General features: G+C 49.4%; 1 protein-coding gene across 4 annotated transcripts in view; it reads right to left on the reverse strand.

Moving 5' to 3' along the window:
* Positions 1 to 644: 644 nt before the first annotated feature.
* Positions 645 to 24,534, reverse strand: part of HABP4 (hyaluronan binding protein 4) — a 163,534-nt gene continuing 139,644 nt past the window's right edge. For all 4 annotated transcript variants that reach the window (XM_078675681.1, XM_078675684.1, XM_078675683.1 and 1 more), the window contains one exon: positions 645 to 1,186. In XM_078675681.1, the coding sequence (XP_078531807.1) occupies positions 1,118 to 1,186 (69 nt within the window). In that variant the 3' untranslated portion in view covers positions 645 to 1,117. The remainder of the gene's footprint in view (positions 1,187 to 24,534) is intronic.

The raw sequence follows: 24,534 nt of genomic DNA on the forward strand, positions 1-24,534 counted from the left end.
TTACCATTGCATTGGCTCAAGATGCAAGGGCCATAATCTATGTCTGCATGAAGATTTCAATTTTGAGTTCAAACGTGAATAATATACCATTTGTTGCCATTAAAAGGTTGTTGAATCTTAACTGGTGTTTCTTCATTTGCAACCAACCACAACAGTGTAAGAAAAGAATCTAAAGATAGTGGCTAAGTACAGAGCACTGGAGTGATACAGCTCTTTCTCTAGTCAACACACAAGTTAAACTTACAGCAATTAAAGTGTTGGAGCCAAACACTATATGATTGAGTAAAGCACAGCATGAGAATTTGTTCATGCTGCAAAACCTGCATGGTCTATTGGTTCAATCCAAAATAAGACGCAAATCCTAGACTAACATACATAAATGAATCCAACATGTCATATGTAGACTACAGAGATCTGTCCCCGACCTGGAAGTCCGATGTTAGCTTGACCTTACAAAAAACGCAACTATACACTTTTGCACTCGGTTGCTGGCAAGTAAACTGAAGAACAGTTCAAAGTCTTTAATCTGGTACTACTCCACAGACACCAACACCGCACATGCAAACTTTGAAGTCAGGCAGTCAGGCAATCCTAACAAATCTTACACTACATAAAGTATAGTTATTGAAAAAGGTAACTTTGAAAGCTGTTAGATATGTTTATTTTTTCAATTCTGAATAATGCAGTAGAATTGCATAAATTTCAATGGAACATTGTTGATTTAACAATGAAGCAGGGAACTTTTTTTGTTTAACTTCCAGCTTTCTGGTACATTGTCCAAACTGAACAGTAATATACAGCTTGCATGAATTTGTGGTAAAGTAGAAATCAACCTTTATATACATATTTTTGTTCAACATCTTGCTCTTAACTGTCTGAGTAACCATATAAACCTTTGCACACCTGTCCAGACGCAAACACCATTAGTGTTCTCAAAATGCACCTTACTTTTTAGCCCCAAATCCACGAAAGCGCAATCAACTGACATTACAAGGAAAAGTGTACATCATTCCATTTTACTACTTGGTCGCTCCCATTTCCTCCACCATAAGCATGAACAGTTGACTTCAAGACCAAGCCATTTCCAGGTGACGTAAATTAAGGCATTGGGGCTGCTTTAAGCCAAAGCAGGAAAATCCTCTGGGTCATCCGGGTTAGGAGCCAGGCTTAGTGCAGGAACTTCAGTCTACATGGAGTAGAAAAAAATATATAAATGCTTAAACTATTGACTGCATAAAAACTTTGCCTCAACGTAAACACTTTAATGTACAAAACAGTAACATCCAATAATTGAAATTAGACGGTAGGCAAGGAATAATCCACGCACAGCTAACCTGAGGGCTGGAACGCCCATTGGACAGCATAGGTCTGCTTCGAAGAAACTTTAAGAATGGTGTATACACCACTGGAAAATATGCACTGTATTGAACTGATCATACAACTGTAAAGTGTGAAACATACAGACTCAAGATTCAGCAAAATTTATGTCCGAGTCTCACTTTATTTTGGCTAGGGCAGAACTACAGTTCCTTTAATATAGCAGTTTCACTTCTTTGGGGCTTTTACTGTGACACTGGGTGGGATTTTAAATCATGTTGTCTGGAGCCTTCTCATTGCATCAGGAAGCCAAGCTCTAAACTGGGCATTTTGCTTACTAGTTACTTGCAAGGGATAAATATAAATGCAGGAAATCATAATGGAGCAAGTAGTTTACTTCCATTATTCCGCTTAGACTTCATTACCAATTAACTGCCTGCCACCTAATGTCAAGATTGAACAAGTTCTAAACTCCGTGTCCATCATTTTTACTATATTTGTGGTACGTAATAGCTTGCTTCAAACCAAACCTAACAGTCAAAGGGTAGAGAGAGAAAGTAGCTACAAGCATTGTATTTTAAATGTGTTGCCTAAACTTCCCCTAGGACACTGCATGTCATGTGCCATAAGAGGATATGGGTGGAAGCCCACAAGGGGCGGCAATTATCTGGACTATTACATGCCAGCAGAATGGCTATTTTCAGGATTAGATAATCCTTGAAGAGTAGAAATACCTATGCACTGCAAGAATATGCACTTTACAATGGACACCTTTGAGAACACCTTGCCTGAATTACTGAACCGACTCCTAGTCATAGATAAAGCAGGTTGAAGAAATTACCCTGGTCCCAAGTATGCAAAAAATGTAGACGAATCCACATGTTATGAAGCACATATTTGGCCAAGAAAACCCAATAGATTTACTCACCAGGATGGAATACTCTACACTTTCAGGAAAAAGGGGCACATGAGGGTGGAGGATAGATATAGATCGATATTTTACATACCACATGGGGAGGGATTAATCCTCTTAAGCAAGGCTGGGGTCTTGCAGAGGTTCTTCCCTACGATCAAAGGTGGTTCAAGAGAAACAGACCAGCTGTAATCTCCGAAGTTACTGCACCATTGCAAAAGAGGAAACCTATTCAGTCATAGTTCGCACATTCAGACCAAACTTGCTCAGTCCATCAGTGTGCACAAAGGATACTGTGGTCCCAGATAGTAATGAGACCTGGGGGTGAAAGGATCACGTTGCTGAAGATCAGGTACTGATAAAGAAGTCAAGTAATATATACACACAGATCAGACGATTTTAGCTACAAGGAAACTAGAACAGTTGGAAAATCACAACATGTGACAAAGTAACTTTGTAAGAAGAACATTTTCGTAAAGCATCACCACAATGGAACATCCTAGGAGTTCACAGACCCCCTCATTTCCCCCCCACCCCCCGTATTTCAAAGGCAGGCAGCAGAGGGATTTAACAACTCTACAGCCTGCTGGCCTGTTGATCACCCTCGCTTTACTGGCTCAGTGGCAGCACAGAGCCAGTAAAGAGGGTGAACTGCAGTTCTTTTTAAACATTATTTTGTTCAATAATGTAGGATTCTAGTTGGAGGCCCGAGGTACCCTGCAAGACATCTACTTGAACGCGGCACAATATGGATCTGAAAGAGTCTGGGCGGCCACCTCTTCCATATCATTATGGAGTCAATTTCCAGTTCTGCACTTTAGAGCGATGACCCAATGCTTTATGCTGTTGTGGTTCTGTTTTGCATTCATTAAACACGTTACACCAACACTGGAAACAATTTGCTCGTAAAAGCTTCATAATTTGAGACAGTGTTCAAAAGCGCAGGGAGACCCTATCAGCACTGGGAGACCTGGTTGGTAGCTGCATGCTTTATAAATCAATAACGGCTCAGAGTGAGGTGTCCACCTTAGTGCTCAACCCTATAAAAAGGTTACAAAGTACTCAAAGATCTTTACCCTAAAGCTTTCGAGACAATCAGGCCTCATCTAATGCCGCTGAGATGTTCAACAAAATTTAAAGCAGCTTTACCACCGACAAAATTAAAGCGGCTGCACCAACCAGGTCAAGTGTCAAACGGATGCAACTGGTATTAAAACAACTTTGGTGCCAGTGGCGGGATTAAACCTAAACTGATGTGTCCAACATATTTGATGCCTCACAAACCATAAAAACTGAGCGGTCTGAATTTGGCTGGGAAAGTTAGGGAGATTGGGCGGTCGTTCGAAATGTTAGGCTCAGAATTTAGATTATTCAGGTGAGGAACAAGAGATTTCCAGAAGAGGATGCACAAAGAGATTGAACCAATTTTAGACGGAACAGATTCTTTAGAACCTAAAGGGAAAGCAGAAAGTGTGCAGAGCGATACCAGCTCAGGCATTTCGGCCACCTGTAAAGGCAGCTCCAGCCATTCTCCAGAGACACAAGGCCTCTCGACAAAGGGTCCACGACCCCACCCCGCCCAGCTTGTTGCAATACCACATTGCGGTGTGTTGTCTGTGAACACCTGCACTAACTTCCCTTGACAGAGGGAAGAAATGCTGTCAGTGCCAATCGAATTGTTTGAAGCTGCAACAAATTTATGCAGACCCCCAACTCCGCCAGAGACCAGTGTCCTCAGATGACCACCTCTCCCAAATGGCCACCCCCATCCCAGAAGTGATGCATGCGTCACGACTGAACTGTTTGGGGAAAGGAGAGGGGTCTGCCGTTGACCCATTCGTCAACCACCACTGCAGGTCTCTTGCAATTCCTTCAGAGATCAGGCCCATACAGGTGACATTTACTCTATACAGTGGCCACTGGAACGTCAGGTCCCACTGCAGAGCCCGCATACGCCACCTGGCATGCTTTACCAACAGGATGCAGGAAGCATGAGGCCCAACAGCCTCAGTCACTCACCGAAATCCTGGCTAGATGCTGAAGCATCGGAAATAAACTGAATATCCTGGACTCACTACTCGGGAGAATAGCCCTGAAACTGCACTGTGTCCAGTACCGCTCTGCTGAAAGGGAGTGTCTGAGAAGGAGTCAGGTGTGACTTTGGCATGTTTATAGAGAACCAAATGTAGGAGGTTTGCCGTAGTCTGAAGGTGGGATAAGACAGCTTGGGGCGAGGACGCCTTCAACAGCCAGTCGTCGAGGTAGGGAGAAACCTGAAACCCCTAACCTGCACAGATGAGCTGCAATTACCGCCATCACCTTGGTGGACATGTGAGGGGCACTGGTAAGGTCGAAGGGTAGCACCATGAACTGAAAGTGCCAGGGCCTACCTTGAACTGCAGGTAACATCTGTGGTCCAGCAGGATGGGGAAATATGCATCCTGCAGGTTCAATGCTACCATCCAGTCTTCCTGCTCTGGAGCAGACAAGACCTGCGCTAGAGTGAGCATTCTCAACTTGAGGAAGAGATTGACAGTCCGAAGATCCAAAATGGGCCACACCCTTTTGTACTACAGAATCAGAAGGTAGCTGTGATGGCCACTGCCTACTACTGAAATGGGGACGATTGCTATAGCTCCTTTGGCCAAAAGAGCTGCAACTGCCTCCTGGAGAAATTTCAGATGATCCTCTGTTCCTAATTTGGCAGAATGGGAGGAGGAAAGGCAGAGAATAACCCTCCTGAAGGATCTGCAAGACAGTGTCCGATGTTATGGACTTCCAGTGTGGGAGATAGATTCTCCCGCCAACTGGAGTGGTGTGGTCTTGCAGAGTTAGACTAGGAGTGCTTTGAGGCTTCAGCTGCCAATGGCAGGGTGGCAAGACTACTTCAGGCTTCCATTCCTAGGTCAGAATGAACATCTACGCACAGCACGTGAAGCGTGAGCAGGACGGTGGTTGGGATAGGTCTGACTTGGTTGGAAACCCCTTCAGTTGCTACAAAAGGGGCGAAAGGTAGACTGGCTACGAGGAGTTGAAGAGGCCCAAGGATCTGGCTGCAGCTCTAGAGTCCTTGAACCTCACTAGGACAGACTCTGCCTTTCACCCCAAAAAAAGATAGGTTCTATCAAAGGGCATGACATCAAATTCACCTGCACATCAGAGAAGCCAGTTGTTCAGAGCCAGGCGTGGCACTTCAAGGCCACTGTTGTGGAAATCTGCCCAGTGAATCCGTTGCATCAAGGCCACACCTTATGGTAAATTTTGCTGCATCTCTCCCATCCTTGACTGCTTGGGAGAGCACAGCCCGGGCCTCCTCTGGGACGTGGTCTACGCGATTTTATGTCCCTGTATGCTTATCTATATAGGTCAAACAAGCCAGAAGATACAACTCCAAATTGGACATCGTAGTAGAATCCGCTGCAAAACACCCAACGCCCCACTCGTGGATCACTTCAGTGAAAATGGACATAGTGAAAAAGATCTGGTTTGGACTGTTCTCAATAAACGCCCCCCCTCCCCCCCCCCGTGGCACAGATGTCTCTCTGCTACTAAACAAGGAAGAACTGCACTGGATCCTAAAGACTAATAGTATTCGAAATGGACTGAACCGCGTTGAGGACTGGACCTCCTTGCTCTAGACTGAATTTTCCAGCAATTCAGACTGGTCCCTTGCAACCTATGAATTCTGTTCGTAATGTACCACTTTTGAGTTTGTATTAATGCTCCAATCAAGTCACCTGCTCCGTTATGAGCCCATCACTCTGTTTTAAAATAATCATGGTCCCTCCCCGGGCCATCTGCGCCGTCTGCACTTAATTCAGCTTACAGTTTCACCTTCCCCCTCACATCCAACCCCCTTCCAAGATGTCCGCCACCGTGCTTCACACTCCCCCCACTCCAAGCAAGTGAGTCCGCCCTTGCTTTCTATGGCACTCCAGCCTTAACCACGAGCACGCCCACCATCACGCCGTCAATCCTTGCCATTGAGCAGACAGATGAGTTATCGAGCTCCTGTTGTCAAATTCCAAGTAAGTGAAATTATTGCTGCCAAACCCGGTCCACCTGGACTAATAGAAACCATCGCTAACCGGCAGCTTTTATTTCCCCCCTTTTTTTAGACTGTGCGACCGTGCACCCCACTCAAAGCTGGAAGATATTTTCCAAACCCGACTTTCAAAACCAAACGGTATTTAATTATTTTTTGCCTTGCTCACTTATTCAACAAGCCCGCTCTGCCAGGCACATCACGCTAATCATGTGCCGTTTTCACCACCAGGTCCCGCCCCCCCAGCGGTGACAAAGACCAGTTTTGAGCCTCCACGCTCCCTTGGTGGTACCACACCAGCTGCCCAATATTAATTTTCACGTAGAGTCTCCGTTGAGGCTGCCATTCCATAGACACGCAAGAATACTGACCCTGTTCCATCGCCACTCATCCACAGTGTGCCCACTGCGCCGTATGTTCCACAAACACCCCCGATACTCCATTTAGACACTGCGATGCTAGACAATACCAGCACTGGCATTCTTTCTTGTAATTGTAGTAAATACCACTGGCATTCGTTCTTGTAAATCCTGCGATATATCCTGTTGCCACCGGTCCGACACACTGTGCCACGTATACTAGTGCCTGATAACATCACTGTAAGTGCCTGCTACCACCAATGAGCCTCTCGCTTGTACTCTGCATTGATAGCATTCGCCACCTGCGCAGTACGTTGCCACTCGCAGTCTATATGCCAGACTTTGGATTCACCCATTTATTATTGAACCCACCCCGGATCACCGCTCATGTGGAACTTTTTAAATTCACACTAAGTTACTCATCACATTGTTCAAATGCCTAGCAGATACCAAACTTACTTTTTGTCCTAGGTTTTATTTTTCTCCCCCCCTTTTCTTCCTATGGTTAATTGTCTACAGTAATGTGATATAGGCATAGGGTAATCTATTTTTAAAACAATGACTTATAAATTTGTCCTGATGATGCCCTGTATTTAAAAAGGTGGCATCAAAACGTCGACACTTACGCACCATATGCAATATGAATAAGCAATATTATGTGTAATGGTGTCTAAATGCATATCCAAGTCTGTTTTACTGAGTACAAGCTTACAGACATGTGTACTTTGCCTTTGCCATTTCTGTGTTCGTTGGTTTGTCTTATGTTTTGTGGGTCACGGCTGTGCCCACTTGTAATCTATTGCGCTCAACCAATTTTATGAAGGCTTACATTTGATAAATAAATCCATGTCCGGCTGGACATAAAATATACTACCTATTCAGCGTATGTTTATCCTTTGACAGTATTTCTTATTCCAAAATAGGGACCATTGTTCTCTAGCATAATCCTCTGGGACTTGAGGCAGCAATTGCGCAACAGTCTACCAAAGGGAGGGGGAGAAACTGCCCAATAAGCATGCTGTATTCACGGACCGCAATGCCAGGCTGGAGTAGAAAACATGTTCCCAAATGAACCCAACCTCTTGGATTCCCTATCCAGTGGGAAGGGAATGCGCCCCCTGGGATGTATAGGCCTGCACCAAATTTCTGGGGTGGGGTGCTAGCTGTGGCACGGTGGGTCATCCGGCAGTGGGCGATGGAAGCATGCAATTGTCCTATTCACAGGAGCCCCTGTGCTAGTCGGACCATGTGCTTAGGACCTCAGTTAATGCTTTGTTAAAGGGCAAAAGGGGTTCAGAGGTGATTGCCCCAGGTTGAATCACTTAAATCAGGCGATTAATCATGACCTGTACCGAGGGCAGCTCTAGTCAGAGGACATCAGCTGGCCTCTTCGCCAACTGTGGGTATGGGGTATGCCATGCTGGTTGAGAGAGCATGCCAGTATCTGGAGGAGAGTCCAGTCCACTGGCTTCCTCAAGTTCCCCATACCAGTCAAACTGCTCTGCGGAGCCATCCTGGTGTTCCGAAGGGTTTATAGACCCCACCCATTCCTCTCCCGAGCTTAACACATCCTCAAAGTGTCCAGGCGACGACACAAAACCCCTGGCGTCGAGCGACATTGTTCAGACTTCGTGTCGTCAGGGATAAGATTAGGGCTGGTGCCAGTGGCACAGACTTCGTGTCAGACGCTGGAGGAGGTCATGATGGCACAACCGGTGTCGACCTGGATACGGGATCAGATACCCAGAGGCCCCACCAGTGCTATGGCAGGCAGGAGCAGACTGCGTCAAACCCAATGGGGCCCCTTCAGATTCCATGCAGCCGAAGGGCTCAGAGGGTTTGCTCCGGCTCACAATAGGGAGGGAGGTTCAAAGTCAACCCTGGCTCCGCCGAAACTTTCCTAGAGCGTCGGTGCGCCTTACCTCTTTTGTCGACAGACAAACAGCCGGGGTGAAGATAAAGACTGCTTGGACTCCTTTTTGTGCCTCGAAGTGTCCTGAAGACCTTAAGTGGGACAAAGAGGACTTTGTGCTTTGGGAGCAGTCCTGCGACCATCTCTTCTTCGATCTGGACCTCCGGGGAGTCTCGCTGGACAGTGTCGACTGCCGGGCCGCAAGGAGCTTCTTAGCCCACTCCTGCAAGGCCTTCGAGGCCATAGCCAGACAGTCCGAGCAAAACTTCAAATCATAATCGCGCTTGAGACACCAGAGGCAGGGTGTTTGTGTCGATAAAGCATCATGCAGAGACAGGCACTGCCTGGTTTGAACCCAGTCTTCCCCTCAGACATCCTCCCACAAAGGAACTTTTTTTCAAATTTGACACAAGTCAAGAAAAAACCTGTCAAAAAGCAATAGAGGGGTAGCACTTTCCGGATCGGTACTTAACTGGAGTGGAAAGAAAAGAACTGACGTCTGCATGCCTGGTTAGTGCCTATATGGGTACTGCAATGTCATGACAGACACTACCGGCGGTATGCAGAGCCAAATGAAGCAACACGGTGCGCGCAAGGGGTATTGCTCAGCAAATGTTTACGGATCCAGCCTGATGTCTGGGAAATTCAAAAGGTAAGGAATCTGCAGCTAGAAGTCTATCAGATTTCTAGAAACGAGAGACCAGGCTAGCAGACTCCTGCTGTGGCTGAGTAGAAAAGACCAGGAACCAATTCTCAGCCCAACTGGGGTCATTTGCAACAGACGCCCTCATTGCTGGCCACTACTAGGAGGAGTTTTATAAAGGTATATCGCTCCAGGACCCGGATGCTACTGCACAATATTGGTCTGTGATACGCACCCCAGTGATAGATGCGGAAGCCTAGGTCTCTTTGGAAGAAGAGTAGATGCAAGCCCTGATATCCAAACTGAAATCAGGGAAAACCCCTGGGCCAAATAGCATCCCTAGAGAATTTGATAAAAAGGTATGCAAATACACTGGGCCTCACCAGCTGAATCTGTTTATAGAAGCCAGAGACTCCGAGGAGCTTCCATCAGATCTGCAGAGTCACTATTATGGTTCTTCCGAAGAAAGGGAAGAGGTCCGATTCTTCTTGCCCAATCTACTTAATATGGAGACTAAATTACTGACCACAAACCTGGCCACTCTACTGTTACAGGTAATCACCCCAGCTACATTGGGATCAGTCTGGGCTCAAGCCAGGCAGGTCGACCTGCCTTAATCTGAGACAAATGCATAATTGGTTAAACACTGTAAAAGCATGCTCAAAACCTTGTGTTGCTCTCCCTAGACCCAGAGAAAGCGTTCAATGCGGTCAACTAGCCATTGGTTACAGAACACTACTGAAATTTGGCTTTGGCCCCAGCTTTAGGAAGTGAGTGGCAGTGCTCTATGAGAGTCCGGCTGCAACATTACAGGTTAATGGGAGAACATCAGCCGAATTTCCGATAGGGTAGGGGACAGCTCTGCCCAGCCCCCCCTCCCACTGCCTACTTTTATTCACGCCAAAGTTTGAGTCCTTAGCTTGTGCAGTGCAGTTACATCCCAGAGTTTCGTGCATCTGCCACAGATGACCAGGAGGAAAAAATACTGTTGTATTATGACAATATTCTCATTTATATAACTAATCTGGTGAACCCTATCCTGACATTCTTTCAAATATTGGGAGAACACAGAACCCATTCAGGCTGTAAGATTAATTGGGACAAATCAGTTCTGTAACCACTAGTGGCCTCTTAGACCCAACATCATTGCCACAGGGGGTGCAGCTGGCAGACTGGTTTCCAATACTTCGGGATCTTTGTAACATAATGAATATGCTACTTACCAGTATGCATCTGTTCTTGGCATGTAGGGCTGCTAACATTCATATCTTAGCATTAGATCGCCGCCTAGTGTTGGGCTCGGATGATTGCACATTGTTGTCCTGGAAGAGTCTTCGAAGTATCCTGAGATAGGTGGCTCCTCCCCTGGACTACAGTGCGCATGGGCATCGGCTCCATCCCCAGATTGTTTTTCGCCATTGTGGCAGAAGATGGAGTGAAAGTGTAAAGGATGTCCATGCTAATGAATAAATACAATAGTATATCTGCAGCTGCGACAGGCACCGGGGAGGAGGGCGGGCGATATGAATGTTAGCAGCCCTACATGCCAAGAACAGATGCATACTGGTAAGTAGCATATTCAGTTCGAGGCATGTGGGCTGCTAAATTCATATCTTAGCATAGAATACATAGCAGTCCCTCCATCAGCGGCGGTTGCCCGTGCCAGCTGCAGAAACCTGAAAAAGTGTTTTGAGAACAGCCTGTCCTACAGCAGCTTGCTGTTTGGAATGCACATCAACACAGTAGTGTTTTGTGAAGGTGTGTGGTGTGACCCACGTGGCTGCTCTGCAAATGTCCTCCAAAGGAATGTTTCCCAGGAAAGCCATGGATGCCCCCAGTTTGCGCGTGGAGTGCGCCCTGGGGGGTATTGTTAACGTGCGCTTCGCTTTCTGATAACATATCTGGATGCACTTAACAATCCACCTGGCTATCCCTGCCTTGGAGATTGGGTTGCCTTTGTGTTGTGGTGCGAAGGCAACAAAGAGTTGCTTTGTCTTTCGAAAGTGTTGTGTCCTGTCTATGTAGTACATCAACGCCCTTCGTACATCTAAGGTATGGAGCATCCTTTCCGCCACCGTTTGCGGGTTTTGAAAGAATGCTGGTAAGTCAATGGTCTGATTTAGATGAAACTGTGACACCACCTTAGGAAGGAATTTAGGGTTAGTGCGTAGCACTACCCTATTCGGGTGAATTTGAATGAATGGCTCTTGTATGGTGAGCGCTTGCAGCTCACTGACACGCCTCAGAGACGTAATAGCTATAAGAAAAGCCACCTTCCACGTAAGGAATTGGAGCTCACACGAGTGTAGTGGCTCAAATGGTGGTCCCATCAGTCTGGTGAGAACGACGTTGAGGTTCCACACCGGAGCTGGTGGCGTCCTTGGGGGAATGACTCTTCAGACCTTCAAGGAAAGCTTTAATGGCGGGCACTCTGAAGACAGAGAGGTGCTGCCTGTTTTGAAGATAAGCCGCTATGGCTGATAGATGTATCCTAATGGAAGTGTACGCCAGATTGCACTTGTAGAGATGTAGCAGATAGCAGATGATGTTGGGGATAGATGCATCTAGTGGGTTGATGTCATTGGACGTACAGTAGATGACAAAACGCTTCCATTTAGCAGCATAGCATGCTCTAGTAGTTGGTTTCCTCGCCTCCTTGATGATACTCATGCATTCCGGAGGCAGGTTAAGGTATCCAAACTCTAGGACTTCAGGAGCCAGATCGCCAGGTTGAGCTGTCGTGGATCTGGATGCTGAATGTCTCCATGGTTCTGCGTCAAAAGACTGGGCGTGAGGCGCAGTCTTCGATGCGGCACCACTGAGAGTTCGAGGAACGTGGAGTACCAAGCCTGGCGTGCCCACGTTGGAGCAACCAGGATGAGAGTCATGGAGTGCTGCCTTAGCTTTCTTGCGACCAGCGGTATTAGAGGGGCTGGCGGAAAAGCGTACGCAAATTTGCCTGACCAGTTCATCCATATCGCATTCCCCTGCGACTGTGGGTGAGGGAACCTGGCGGCAAAGAGTCGGCATTTTGCGTTCTCCTTTGTGGCAAACAGGTCTATCTCCGGATGACCCCACTGCTGGAAGTACGGGTGGAGAACAGAAGGGTGTATCTCCCACTCGTGCATTTGATGGCTGTATCTGCTGAGCAGATCCGCCATCTGATTGTCCTTTCCCGGGAGGTGTTCTGCCATGAGGAAAATGTTCCTCTGAATGGCCCACTTCCACATGCTCTGAGCCAGATGAGACAGCTGTGGCGAGTGGGTGCCTCCCTGCTTTTGAATGTAGTACATTGCGGTCATGTTGTCCGTCCGGACTAGCACGACCTTGTTGCTCAGATGTACAATGAAGGACTTGAGCGCCATGAAGATTGCCATCAGTTCCAGATAGTTGATGTGCATCTTTTGTTGCTGCGTCGTCCATAGTCCCTGCACTGTGTAAGTGAGCACATGAGCTCCCCATCCCTGGAGAGACGCGTCCGTTGTCAGGATAATCTGCGGCACAGGCTCTTGGAACAGTCGGCCCTTGCAAAGGTTGTGTGGAGTCCACCAATGCAGAGAGTCGTATGCCCGACTGGTAACCAACACTAGGTCTGTCAATCGCCCACGAGCCTGTGTCCACTGATTCGCTAAGCACTCCTGGAGCGGGCGCATATGCAACCGTGCGTGAGGGACTATGAAGATGCAGGAGGCCATCATGCCTATCAACTGCATGAACACTCTCGCTGGCAGGGAGTGTCGTGGTCTGAATCGTTGGATCAGCGACTGAATGCTGTCGATTCTGACTTGGTTTGGCTGAGCCATGGCTGTCAGGGTGTTGATCGTAGCACCCAGGAACTGCCGGACATGTGCCGGCTGAAGATGCGATTTTGGGTAGTTCAGGGAGAAACCCAGATCGTGAAGCTGGCGAATTGTAGTCGACATGTCTGCGGCGCACTGTTGCTCCGACTTGGCTTGTACGAGCCAGTCGTCTAGGTAGGGGTAGACATGGATATTCTGCCTCCTGAGGTGCGCCGCCACTGTCGCTAGACACTTGGTGAACACCCTCGGGGCTGTTGTGACTCCGAAGGGTAGGACTTTGAACTGGTAGTGCCTGCCTTGAATAGTGAACCTGAGGTATTTCCTGTGTGACTGGTGTAGTGGAATATGGAAATAAGCATCCTTGAGATCTAAGGTTGCTAAGAAGTCTCCCTGGTTTAGCAAGGGAAGAATCTGCTGCAGTGTAAGCATGTGGAAATGTTCCGATAGTATGTACAGGTTGAGGGGACGTAGATCGAGAATGGGCCTGAGAGAACCGTCCTTCTTTGGAATAAGGAAGTACAGGGAATATACCCCTGTGCCTTCCTCCCCCACCGGCACGAGCTCGACTGCGCCTTTTTGCAGCATCGCCACTACTTCCTGCTGCAATAAGTGCAAGTGCTCTGCGGACATAGGCCTTTGCCTTGGTGGGATGTTGGGTGGAGTGGATTTCAACTCTAGGCAATAACCATACTGAACTAGTTGTCGCACCCACCTGTCTGTGGTGATGTTTCTCCAGACGGGCAGGAACTGCTGCAGTCTCCCCCCGACAGGTGTTAGGTGGTCGGGGGGCAGTGACAGAGAGTCACTGTTTGCTTGGAGTAGAGGTGCGGGAGCTGTTGTTTCCTCTGCCGCGACCTCTGTTGCTGTTATTCCTGTAACCTCCCTTGTTCTGTTTAGTGAACGAGGATTGCGCCCCACTTTTGGAGAACTGGGATTGTTGGCCCATCTGTCCTCTGGTGACGCCACGTGCACCTGAGCGACGAAAATTGCTGCCACGAAACTGTTGGGACTGTAGGGCCCCCATAGACTTAGCAGTTTCTGTGTCTTTCTTTATTTTCTCTAGGGTGGTGTCAACATCCGGACCAAACAGACTATCAGGATTGACTGGCTGATTAAGAATTGTAGACTGAATATCCTGCTTAAACCCTGAGATGCGGAGCCACGCTTGTCTTCTCAGCATAACGCTAGTGTTGATAGCCCTAGCAGCTGTGTCCGCAGCGTCAAGTGCACACTTGATGGCTGCGTTTGATATTAGCTTTCCTTCCTCAATAAGCATTTTTGTGCCTTCTTGGAACTGTGGGGGCAGGTGTTGTATAACCTGTTCTAGGGTGTCGTAGTGCGCCCTATCGTAACGCGCCAGGAGCGCCTGTGTATTGGCGATGCGCCAAAAGTTTGCTGCCTGCGCAGCCACTCTTTTGCCCCCTGCCTCTAGCACTTTGGACTCCTTATCCGGGGGAGGAGCTTCACCCGTCGTCTGTGAGTTGGCACGTTTCCTGGCATTGGCAACCACAAGAGAGTCCAGTGGCAGTTGTCCCCGGATGTAGGCGGGGTCCGCAGGAGCAGGCCTGTACTTCTTTTCAATGCGAGGGTTGACCACTCTCGCCCTCGTAGGCTCCTTAAAAATGTCCCCAGCATGTTTGAGGACACCTTTCAGCATAGGAAGTGTTTTTACTGTCCTTTCAGAGATTGCAAATGTGTCGAAAAGGAAGTCTTCCTCAACCGGGTCGGCATGCATGTCCACATCATGATTGGCCGCCGCCCTTTCAATTAGTGCATGAAATCCTGCTGAGTCCTCAGTCGGGGATGCACGTGCATTAAAGGTCTGCGGGTCTTGGCCCACACCTTGGGTGTTCTGGTCACCAGTGTCATCGTATGAATCCGGTTGTACATCAGGTTCATCGATAGGGAAATTGTACTGCTCATCCTCATCATACCCCTCACCCACAGAGTGTTCTGGGGAGGGAGTGGGGCTCCGTCTTGGAGGAGGCTGGATCGGTTCCGTGAGGCCCGAGGCGTCAAGGGGCACCCTCTTTTTCTTCAGTGGGATGATGTAGGAGTCCACCGGCTCAGAAGTGATCTTCCTTTTATAGAGTGTCAGCTTGCCGGTGGCAGCATCGATGACACGCTCTGAATCGTCTTCCGAATCGAGTACACGACGTGGAAGAGGGTCAGCCAGCGAGGAACCCTGTTTCGGAGCCGGTTTCGTCGAAAACGCTCTCGGCGCCTCCTTAGGTGGCAAGAGAAAGAGGAGTTTCCCAGAAGGCTTTGCCGGAGTGTCCTTTTGCGGCTGCGGAGATGGTTTTGGAGCCGAAGGAGCAAAGGCTTTCTCCCTGATCCACTGCAGTGACTCCGCAATGGGGGACGGTACACTGTCAGTAGGTTTCGACGCCGACAAGGATGCATGGAGCGGTCCCTCGGATCCGACTTCTTCGTGGGCCTTGTGCGGTTTGGGCGCGGAAACTGTCTTCGGCACCTCCGATACTTGAGGCCGGGGCGCAGACTTCTTGTGCGTAGCCTCTTTGGAGCCGACCTTGGCGGGCTTGGACGGCGCCGTAGCCGCTGATCCGTGCCGACCGTCCTTCTTGGAGGCCCCTTCCTCGGGCGTCGGTTTCGATTTTGGAGCATCGGAATCGACAGACTTCCTCGGCTTCTGCGGACCGGAGGTCGACGGAGCCGATGGGGCGACGGGCACCGATTTCTTCACCGGCACGGCAGCCATCTTAGGGACACTCGAGTCCTTAGGTTTCAGTTTCGATTTCGGGTTGGCCATTTTAGGTGTCGACGACCCCGATGGTTTCAGTTTCGGTTTCGAAACAGCGTGCCCAGCAAGTGAGTCCGTAGCCGGGCCTGAAGGCGGGGCTGTGGCTTGCGGCAACGGGTCCTGGGTAAGGCCGACAGGCGATCCCGTGTCCCGGTCAGTATCTTCGTAACCTTCAGGGCAGAGCTCGTCCCCCGAGCTGTCTGCCGCGGCCCCATAAATCTCATCGTCGTCTCCTACCTCTTCGACGAATTCGAGGACTTGACCCGCGACTCCGTCGTCGTCTCCCGGATCCGCCTCGACCTCCGTCTGTGATGGGGAGATTTGTAGATGGTGACCCTGGACCTCTTCTTCCTGGTCGCCGAAGATGTTCTCCGGATCCGGGGCCGCTTGCCTAGCTTCCAAGCGCACCGCGCGCCGAAGCTTGAGAGTTTTCTTGGAGCGGAACTGTGCACAGGCCTTGCACTTGCCGTCGTCGTGGTCCGGCGAAAGGCACTTGTTACACACGGGGTGCAGATCGATGTGTGGGTACTTGGACCCACAGAGCGGGCAGTACTTAAACGGGCTCCGCTCCATGTCCGAAAAGGCTTGCAGTCGTGTCGCGATGAGAAGGCCTCAAAGTTCAGAGAGCGAAGAAAACTCCGCTTTTTCCGGCTCCAAGAGACGGAAGACTCGAGACCGTGCGCAGACAATACCGACGCAAGAAAATCGAGGCCTTTTGGCCGCTAAAAGGTAGTTTTACTTGGTTCCGACAGTAAGACGTCGAGACCACATCCGAACCCAATGGCGGAAAAAAACAATCTGGGGATGGAGCCGATGCCCATGCGCACTGTAGTCCAGGGGAGGAGCCACCTATCTCAGGATACTTCGAAGACTCTTCCAGGACAACAATGTGCAATCATCCGAGCCCAACACTAGGCGGCGATCTAATGCTAAGATATGAATTTAGCAGCCCACATGCCTCGAACCGGAGGGAACTCTGCGTGGATCACAAAGTAGGGAGGATGCTCACAGCTTTTCAGGCGGACGTTGGTGGAGTGGACAGTTTAAAATGATTACACTCCCCACTCTTATCTATACATTACAGAAGACCTACTACCAGTCCCCCAGAGAGGGTTCCCTAATATCAATGGAGAATTGAGGACCCTGCTATGGGATGGACACCACTCTAGAATCTTGCTCAAAACACTACAACATAGCCAATAAAAGGGAGGGTGTAGGCAGCAGACTGAGCACAATTTACCTTCATTTTGTATAGTTAATGGTCCAGTGAATCTCCGGATGTTTTACAGTGGCTGACGCAGATAATACTAATGCTCTTTTGTGGTAGCGTGGACGAGCAGTTAGGCTTATCAGTGTTAAGCATTTGTTTTACACACATGCAAGGATTACACACACAATGACTAAGTCAGACCAATGGTGTGTAAAAATATCACTTGGTATATTTTATAGAACCAAATACACTTTGTGCAGTAAAATAAGTTTAGCCCCATCACTTTCAACTGTAAAAAGTGGACACAGGAAAACAATCTATTGATTGGAAAATGCACTATGGGAAGTAGCCCAATCTGCAACATGCAGGTAAATAACCTATTTCCAGTATAGAGCTTTTAGAAGAAGAATCAGTACCAGGCAAAATTCAGGTAAGTTACCTCACTGCTTCACCAGCGGCACCGAGGCAGTGGGTACAGAGGTCAAACTCGGGATCTGGTGCCAATGTTATCCAATGGAGAAAGGGGGCATTTAAAGTGGTAGCACTTGCAGGAGAGTTGCATGGTTTTGGAACCCAGCCCGAGTGTTCAGGTAAGCATGGGGGCCACAAGGTAGCACCAAATGTACACCTCCAGCAGCTCAGAGGCAGCCAGGTGCAGAGTGCAAACAGTGTTGGGCGCTGAATTGAAACCAATGAGGAAGCTCAAACTTTGAAAAATGCTGCAGGCTCAGGCCAAGAGGCAAATCGATGGAAACCTACTGCTGCACAGGCAAGTTGGGATGTGCTGGAGCCTCAGGACACAGTCCGTAGATCTCCAAGGCTCAGGGGCTCCGAGTGCAGTGTGTCCCTTGGTGTCGGAAGTTAGCTTATCAATGCGGTTGCGGTCAGGGGGGCATCATTGTGCAGAGACTGCAGGAGTCAATGTGTAGTCTTGCTCAGGATAGCTGGGGAATCATTTCTGGAACAGTGGGCCTCTTGGACTCTGGCCGTGGGCATCAGGTGAAGAGGTGGTTGACTTTGTGGTTCCACAGGCAGAGCCTTTGGCCTTTAAAGAGGGCTTTCTTCTGGATAAGTCAGCTGTTCATGGGAGATCAGGAGTTTTTGTAGGCGGCAGGCAGTCCTTAGTTCTGGAGTCACTGGGCTGTGGGACAAGGCGCTCTTCTGTAGAAGTGTCTGAGGAATGAAGACCGGCCAGTAGGGCTGGGGCCAAGTCAGCTGGTGTCTTCAAACTTTGCTGCTGCACAGCTTTTCTGTCCTCTTCTTCATAGATAGTTGGTAATCTGGGGTTTTACTGGGTTAGAAGACAATAGCCAATGGGATACTTCCCTTGGTCTGCCTACACTTTTTGTATGTCCCATTCACGATTGGCTAAAGTCATTCAAAACAATATGGAGGGTTCTCAAAGGAGGGAGTCACTTCAGCTCAGGGTACCTTAGGGGTGTTCCTAGCTGAGGGAGACACCTCTTGCCTATTAATTTCCCCACAGACCTTGCTGCAAAAAAAAAAAAAAAAAAAGGCTCATCAGGGGTTGAGCACCTCCACTATCTGTTATGCTGACCAGGGTGCCTCCAAAGGACGGGAAGCCTTTGAAGCGCACTGCCTTTCTAGGTTGTTCCTGCTTGGAGGTTGGTTTGAAGCTATGCTCTGGGTAGTTTCATTCACATGCTCTGGGACTAGTCCCTGCATTCAATCATACTGGACAGCAATCCTCCAAGAACTGCTTTTTTGGGGAGGGGGTCTCTCCTGCTAGGGCCGAAATTTGTCCTGTTGGAGAACCCCAGTGACTTAGATGTTCCACGTTTTCAGTTGCCTTTTAGTTTACTGGCTTTGGTGGTGCCAGAGAATTTTTTACAAGTATTGGAATGCGTCAGAGGTAATGGAAGGGGGGGGGGGGGGTTTTATAACGCGCCTTGATGACTCCCCAAAGATCTGCATGATCCGCAGAAGGCGCGGCCCTGATCTGTTAAGGTCTGTAAGAAAGAAGGAAATCTGCGTATAGCGCAATCCTGTCTGACGGGCCCCGCTCCCATTCAAACCCACTCAGCTGCGCATCTATGAGCACCCACGCCGCCAGGGGCACCATAGCCAAGGCAAACAAATAAGGCGACAGGGGGTACCACGCCGAACCAGAAATGGAGACGAGATTGCTCTAGCAGGCGCAAATAGGACAGGAAGCGAGGTCAGAGATTGAGCCTAAGCAACAGCGAGAACAGATACACCCAGCTTAATGAATCGAATGCTCGGTCTACGTCGGCAAGGAGGAGCGCAGCCCGCTGCCCCTAATAATCTCCATTGCCACATGCGCCCGTCTGACATTATGTCTGGTCGCCCTTTGAGGCATGAAGCCAGCCTGGTCCGGGTGAACAAGCCCCGAGATATAGGGGCGAACGCCTTGGCCAAGACGAACAAGTTACTTACCTTCGGTAACGCTTTTTCTGGTAGATACAATATCTGCCTGTGGATTCCTCACCTTGTGAATATCCCCCTTGCGCCAGCAACATTCGGAAATTTTTTGTTGCTTCTCGTCGACTTGGACGTCAGAGACACGGCATCGCTCGGGACTCCGCTGACGTCACAGACGCCTACAATAGGCCCACGCCGGCGTGATGATATCAGTTCCGCCCTTTTTTCCGTGCCTTCAAGGCACACGGACGGACCAATGACAGACATATACACAGTATACGCAGTACAAATATCAAGGACAAACACAGTGTGTAGCAAATGCAATAAAACATTTGAAATAAACAATTCCTTGACAATAAAATGAATACATTACAGAGGGGAATTCACAGGCAGATATTGTATCTACCAGAAAAAGCGTTACCAAAGGTAAGTAACTTGTTCTTCTGATAGATACATCTGCCGTGTGGATTCACCTTGTGAATAGAGTCCCACAGCAGTCCCCACTCCCGGAGGAGGGTGTCCACTCTTCTAAACCCGGAAATCCTGGAGGACAGAGCGCGCAAAGTGGCCGTCCCTCCTCACTTCGGAATCCAAGCAGTAATGCTTCGCGAAAGTGTGGAGGGAAGACCAAGTAGCCGCTCTACAAATATCCTCTACAGGAACACCTCTAGCCAATGCTAAGGTTGACGACTTAGCTCTTGTGGAATGAGCCCTTATACCCTCTGGTGGTTTCTTACCGGCCAAAGAGTAGCAGATCTTTATACAGAGGACGATCCATCTCGACAAGGTTCTCTTATGGACCGCTCTTCCTTTCTTGCAGCAAACCCAATGAAGAGCTGGTCATCCAAACGAAAGTCTTTAGATCTGTCCAAGTAAAAGGACACCGCCCTTTTGGGGTCCAGACGATGTAACCTCTCCTCATCCTTAGAAGGGTGTGGGGAGGATAAAAGGTAGGGAGGGTAATGGATTGACCAACGGTGGAAAGGAGTCACCACCTTAGGCAGAAAAGCAGCCCTGGTCCTAAGAACCATTCGATCAGCATGAATGGTCAAGAAAGGGGGCTTGGAACTAAGAGCTTGAAGCTCACTTACCCTCCTTGCCGAGGTTATTGCAACGAGGAAGACTGTTTTAAGAGTCAGAAGTCTCATAGGACATTTGTGAAGAGGCTCAAAGGGAGCACCCATCAAAAAGGTCAAAACAAGATTTAAGTCCCACTGAGGCACAATAAAAGGAGTAGGAGGGAAACTTATTCGTGAGGCCCTTCAAAAACCTTAAAACTACAGGAGACTTAAAAAGATATGGCTGGTCAGGCAAGCAGAGAAATGCCGACAGCGCAGAAAGATAGCCCTTAACTGTGGCAACAGCAAGCCCTTGCTGCACCAGAGAGAGCAAACTGGAGAACATCAGACAAATGGGCTCTCAAAGGGTCAATAGATTTTTTCCCCACACCACGTGACAAATTTTGACCATCTATAAGAATAGATAGACTTAGTGGAGTCACGCCTGGCTGACCAGATGACATCCACAACGTCTGGCGGAAGGGAAAAGGAATTCAGGTTGCCCCGTTCAATCTCCAGGCATGAAGGTGTAATGTCTGGAGGTGGGGGTGTAGAACCTGCCCCTCCATCTGAGAGGGAGACGGAGCGGCGGGTGAGAGGAGAGGTGGAGAAGATCAGTATACCACACCCTTCTTGGCCAGTCCGGGGCGACCAATATGACTTGGGCCTGGTCTTGGCGAATCTTCCTCAGAACCAGAGGAATCAAAGGTATGGGAGGAAACGCGTAAAGGAGTTTTCTTCCCCAACTCAACTGGAACGCGTCCCCCCCAAGGCTCATTGCATCGGATACTGGAGACTGAAGAATGACAGGCAGTGAGCATTCTCGCGAGTGGCGAACAGGTCCACCCGAGGAGTCCCCCACGTCAGAAAGACGTGACGAACCACCTCCGGGTGAAGCCTCCACTCGTGGTCGGCAGAGAACTGCCGACTGAGACTGTCTGCACGAACGTTCAGAACTCCGGCCAGATGATTTGCCATCAGACAAATCTGATGGTCCTGAACCCAGGACCAGAGACGCAGAGCCTCTCTGCAGAGACACTGCGACCCCACTCCTCCCCGTTTGTTGATGTACCACATCGCGGTCGTGTTGTCCGTCAGGACCTGGACCGAACGACCGCGAAGGGAGGGGTGGAAGGCCTTGAGCGCCAAACGTATCGCCCGTAATTATAGAAGGTTGATATGAAGCAACCTTTCCTCTGGAGACCAAAGACCCTTGACCTCCAGATCCCCCAGATGAGCACCCCACCCTAGAGTGGATGCATCCGTTATCACTGTGGTCACCGGAGGAGGCAACTGAAAAGGCTTCCCCAGAGACAGGTTGCCTTCCACGCCCCACCAAGAAAGATCCGCCGCAGCTTCTCTGGAGATCCTCACTGACTCCCTGAGATCCCCATTGTGCGGATACCACTGCCTGCGGAGGCACCACTGGAGCGCCCTCATATGCCAGCGTGCATGGTTGACCAACAGAATGCATGAAGCCATCAGACCGAGCAGGCGAAGGACCTTCAGGACTGGAACGACCGCTCCATTGTAAAATAAAGGAATCATTTCCTGTATGTCGCGAATCCTTTGAGGAGGGAATGCACGACATACAGTTGTGTCCAGTACAGCACCTATGAACAGGTTGCGCTGGGAGGGCACCAGGTGAGACTTTGGTACATTTATCGAAAAACCCAACCTGTACAACAACTGGGTTGTCTCTCGCAGATGGAGCACTCTGACGACTCTGCTTTGATCAGCCAGTCGTCCAAATGAACAAGTTACTTACCTTCGGTAACGCTTTTTCTGGTAGATACTATATCTGCCTGTGGATTCCTCACCTTGTGAATATCCCCCTTGCGCCAGCAACGTTCGGAAATTTTCTTCGTAGTACGCAGACGTGGGCGACGTCACAGGAGCACGGCATCGCGCGCGACTCCGTCTGACGTCACCGACCCTACATCAGGCCCACGCCGGCGTGATGACGTCAGTTCCGCCCTTTTTTCCGTGCCTTCGAGGCACACGGACGGACCAACGACAGCAAATATGCAAATATACAATGTACACAGTACAAATAGAACTAAATCAATAGTATAAACATATATACAGAAAGACCAGGTATAGCAGAGTGGACAACGGGGAGGCGGGTGGGTCAGTGAGGAATCCACAGGCAGATATAGTATCTACCAGAAAAAGCGTTACCGAAGGTAAGTAACTTGTTCTTCTGATAGATACATCTGCCGTGTGGATTCCTCACCTTGTGAATAGATTCCCACAGCAGTCCCCACTCCCGGAGGAGGGTGCCCACTCTGCTACACCAGGAAGTCTTGGAGGACAGAGCGCGCGAAGTGGCCATCCCTCCTCACCTCGGTATCCAAGCAGTAATGCTTCGCGAAAGTGTGGAGGGAGGCCCAAGTCGCGGCCTTGCAAATATCCTCAACAGGTACACCCCTAGACAAAGCAGATGTTGCAGACTTTGCTCTAGTAGAATGTGCTCTAATACCCTCAGGAGGGTCCTTACCAGCAAGAGAGTAGCAGATCTTGATGCACAGGATTATCCACCTGGAAAGTGTGCGCTTGTGCACCGCTCTGCCCTTCTTGCAGCCAGCAAAACCAACAAACAGCTGGTCATCCATCCGGAAGTCTTTAGTCCTGTCCAGATAGAACGACACCGCCCTCTTAGGGTCCAGACGATGCAGTCTCTCTTCCTCCTTAGACGGGTGAGGGGGAGGATAGAAGGTAGGAAGGGTAATGGACTGCCCAAGATGGAAAGGAGTCACCACCTTAGGCAGAAAAGCAGCCCTGGTCCTGAGAACCATCCTTTCAGCATGAATGGTCAGGAATGGGGGTTTGGAACTTAGAGCTTGAAGCTCACTTACCCTCCTTGCCGAGGTGATTGCAACGAGGAAGATCGTTTTAAAAGATAGAAGCCTCAATGGACACTTGTGCAAGGGCTCGAAGGGAGAACCCATTAAGAAGGTCAGCACAAGATTCAAATCCCAATGAGGAACAACAAAAGGAGTAGGAGGGAACATATTTATGAGACCCTTCAAGAATCTCAAAACCACCGGAGACTTAAAGAGAGATGGCTGATCCGGCAAACATAGAAATGCCGATAAGGCAGAAAGATACCCCTTGACCGTGGCCACAGCCAAACCTTGCTGCGCCAGATAAAGGGCAAATTGTAAAATATTAGACAAATGAGCCTTCAAAGGGTCAACATCTCTCTCCCTGCACCAAGAAACAAATTTAGACCACCTATAGGAGTAAATGGACTTAGTGGTGTCACGCCTGGCAGAAAGAATGACATCCACTACCTCGTGAGGGAGAGAAAAAGAACTCAAGTTGCCCCGTTCAATCTCCAGGCATGAAGGTGTAATGTCTGGAGGTGGGGGTGTAAAACCTGCCCCTCCATCTGAGAGAGGAGGTCTGCCCTGTGAGGGAGACGGAGCGGCGGGTGAGAGGAGAGGCGGAGAAGGTCTGAGTACCACACCCTTCTTGGCCAATCCGGGGCGACCAATATGACTTGGGCCCGGTCTTGACGAATCTTCCTCAGAACCCGAGGAATCAAAGGTATGGGAGGAAACGCGTAAAGGAGTTGATCTCCCCAACTCAGCTGAAACGCGTCCCCCAATGCTCCTTGCATCGGATACTGGAGACTGCAGAACGAAAGGCAGTGAGCATTCTCGCGAGTGGCGAATAGATCCACCCGAGGAGTCCCCCACATCCGAAAGATGTCGTGAACAACCTCTGGGTGAAGCCTCCACTCGTGGTCGGCAGAGAACTGCCGACTGAGACTGTCTGCACGAACGTTCAGAACTCCGGCCAGGTGATTTGCCACCAGACAAATCTGATGGTCCTGAACCCAGGACCAGAGACGCAGAGCCTCTCTGCAGAGACACTGCGACCCTACTCCTCCCTGCTTGTTGATGTACCACATCGCAGTCGTGTTGTCCGTCAGGACTTGAACCGAACGACCGCGAAGGGAAGGGAGGAAGGCCTTGAGTGCCAAACGTATCGCCCTCAATTCCAGAAGGTTGATGTGAAACAACCTTTCTTCCGGAGACCAAAAACCTTTGACCTCCAGGTCTCCCAGATGAGCACCCCACCCGAGAGTGGACGCATCCGAAATCA

The sequence above is a fragment of the Lissotriton helveticus genome, chromosome 2_1 (assembly GCF_964261635.1).
Source record: "Lissotriton helveticus chromosome 2_1, aLisHel1.1, whole genome shotgun sequence".
NCBI lineage: Eukaryota > Metazoa > Chordata > Amphibia > Caudata > Salamandridae > Lissotriton > Lissotriton helveticus.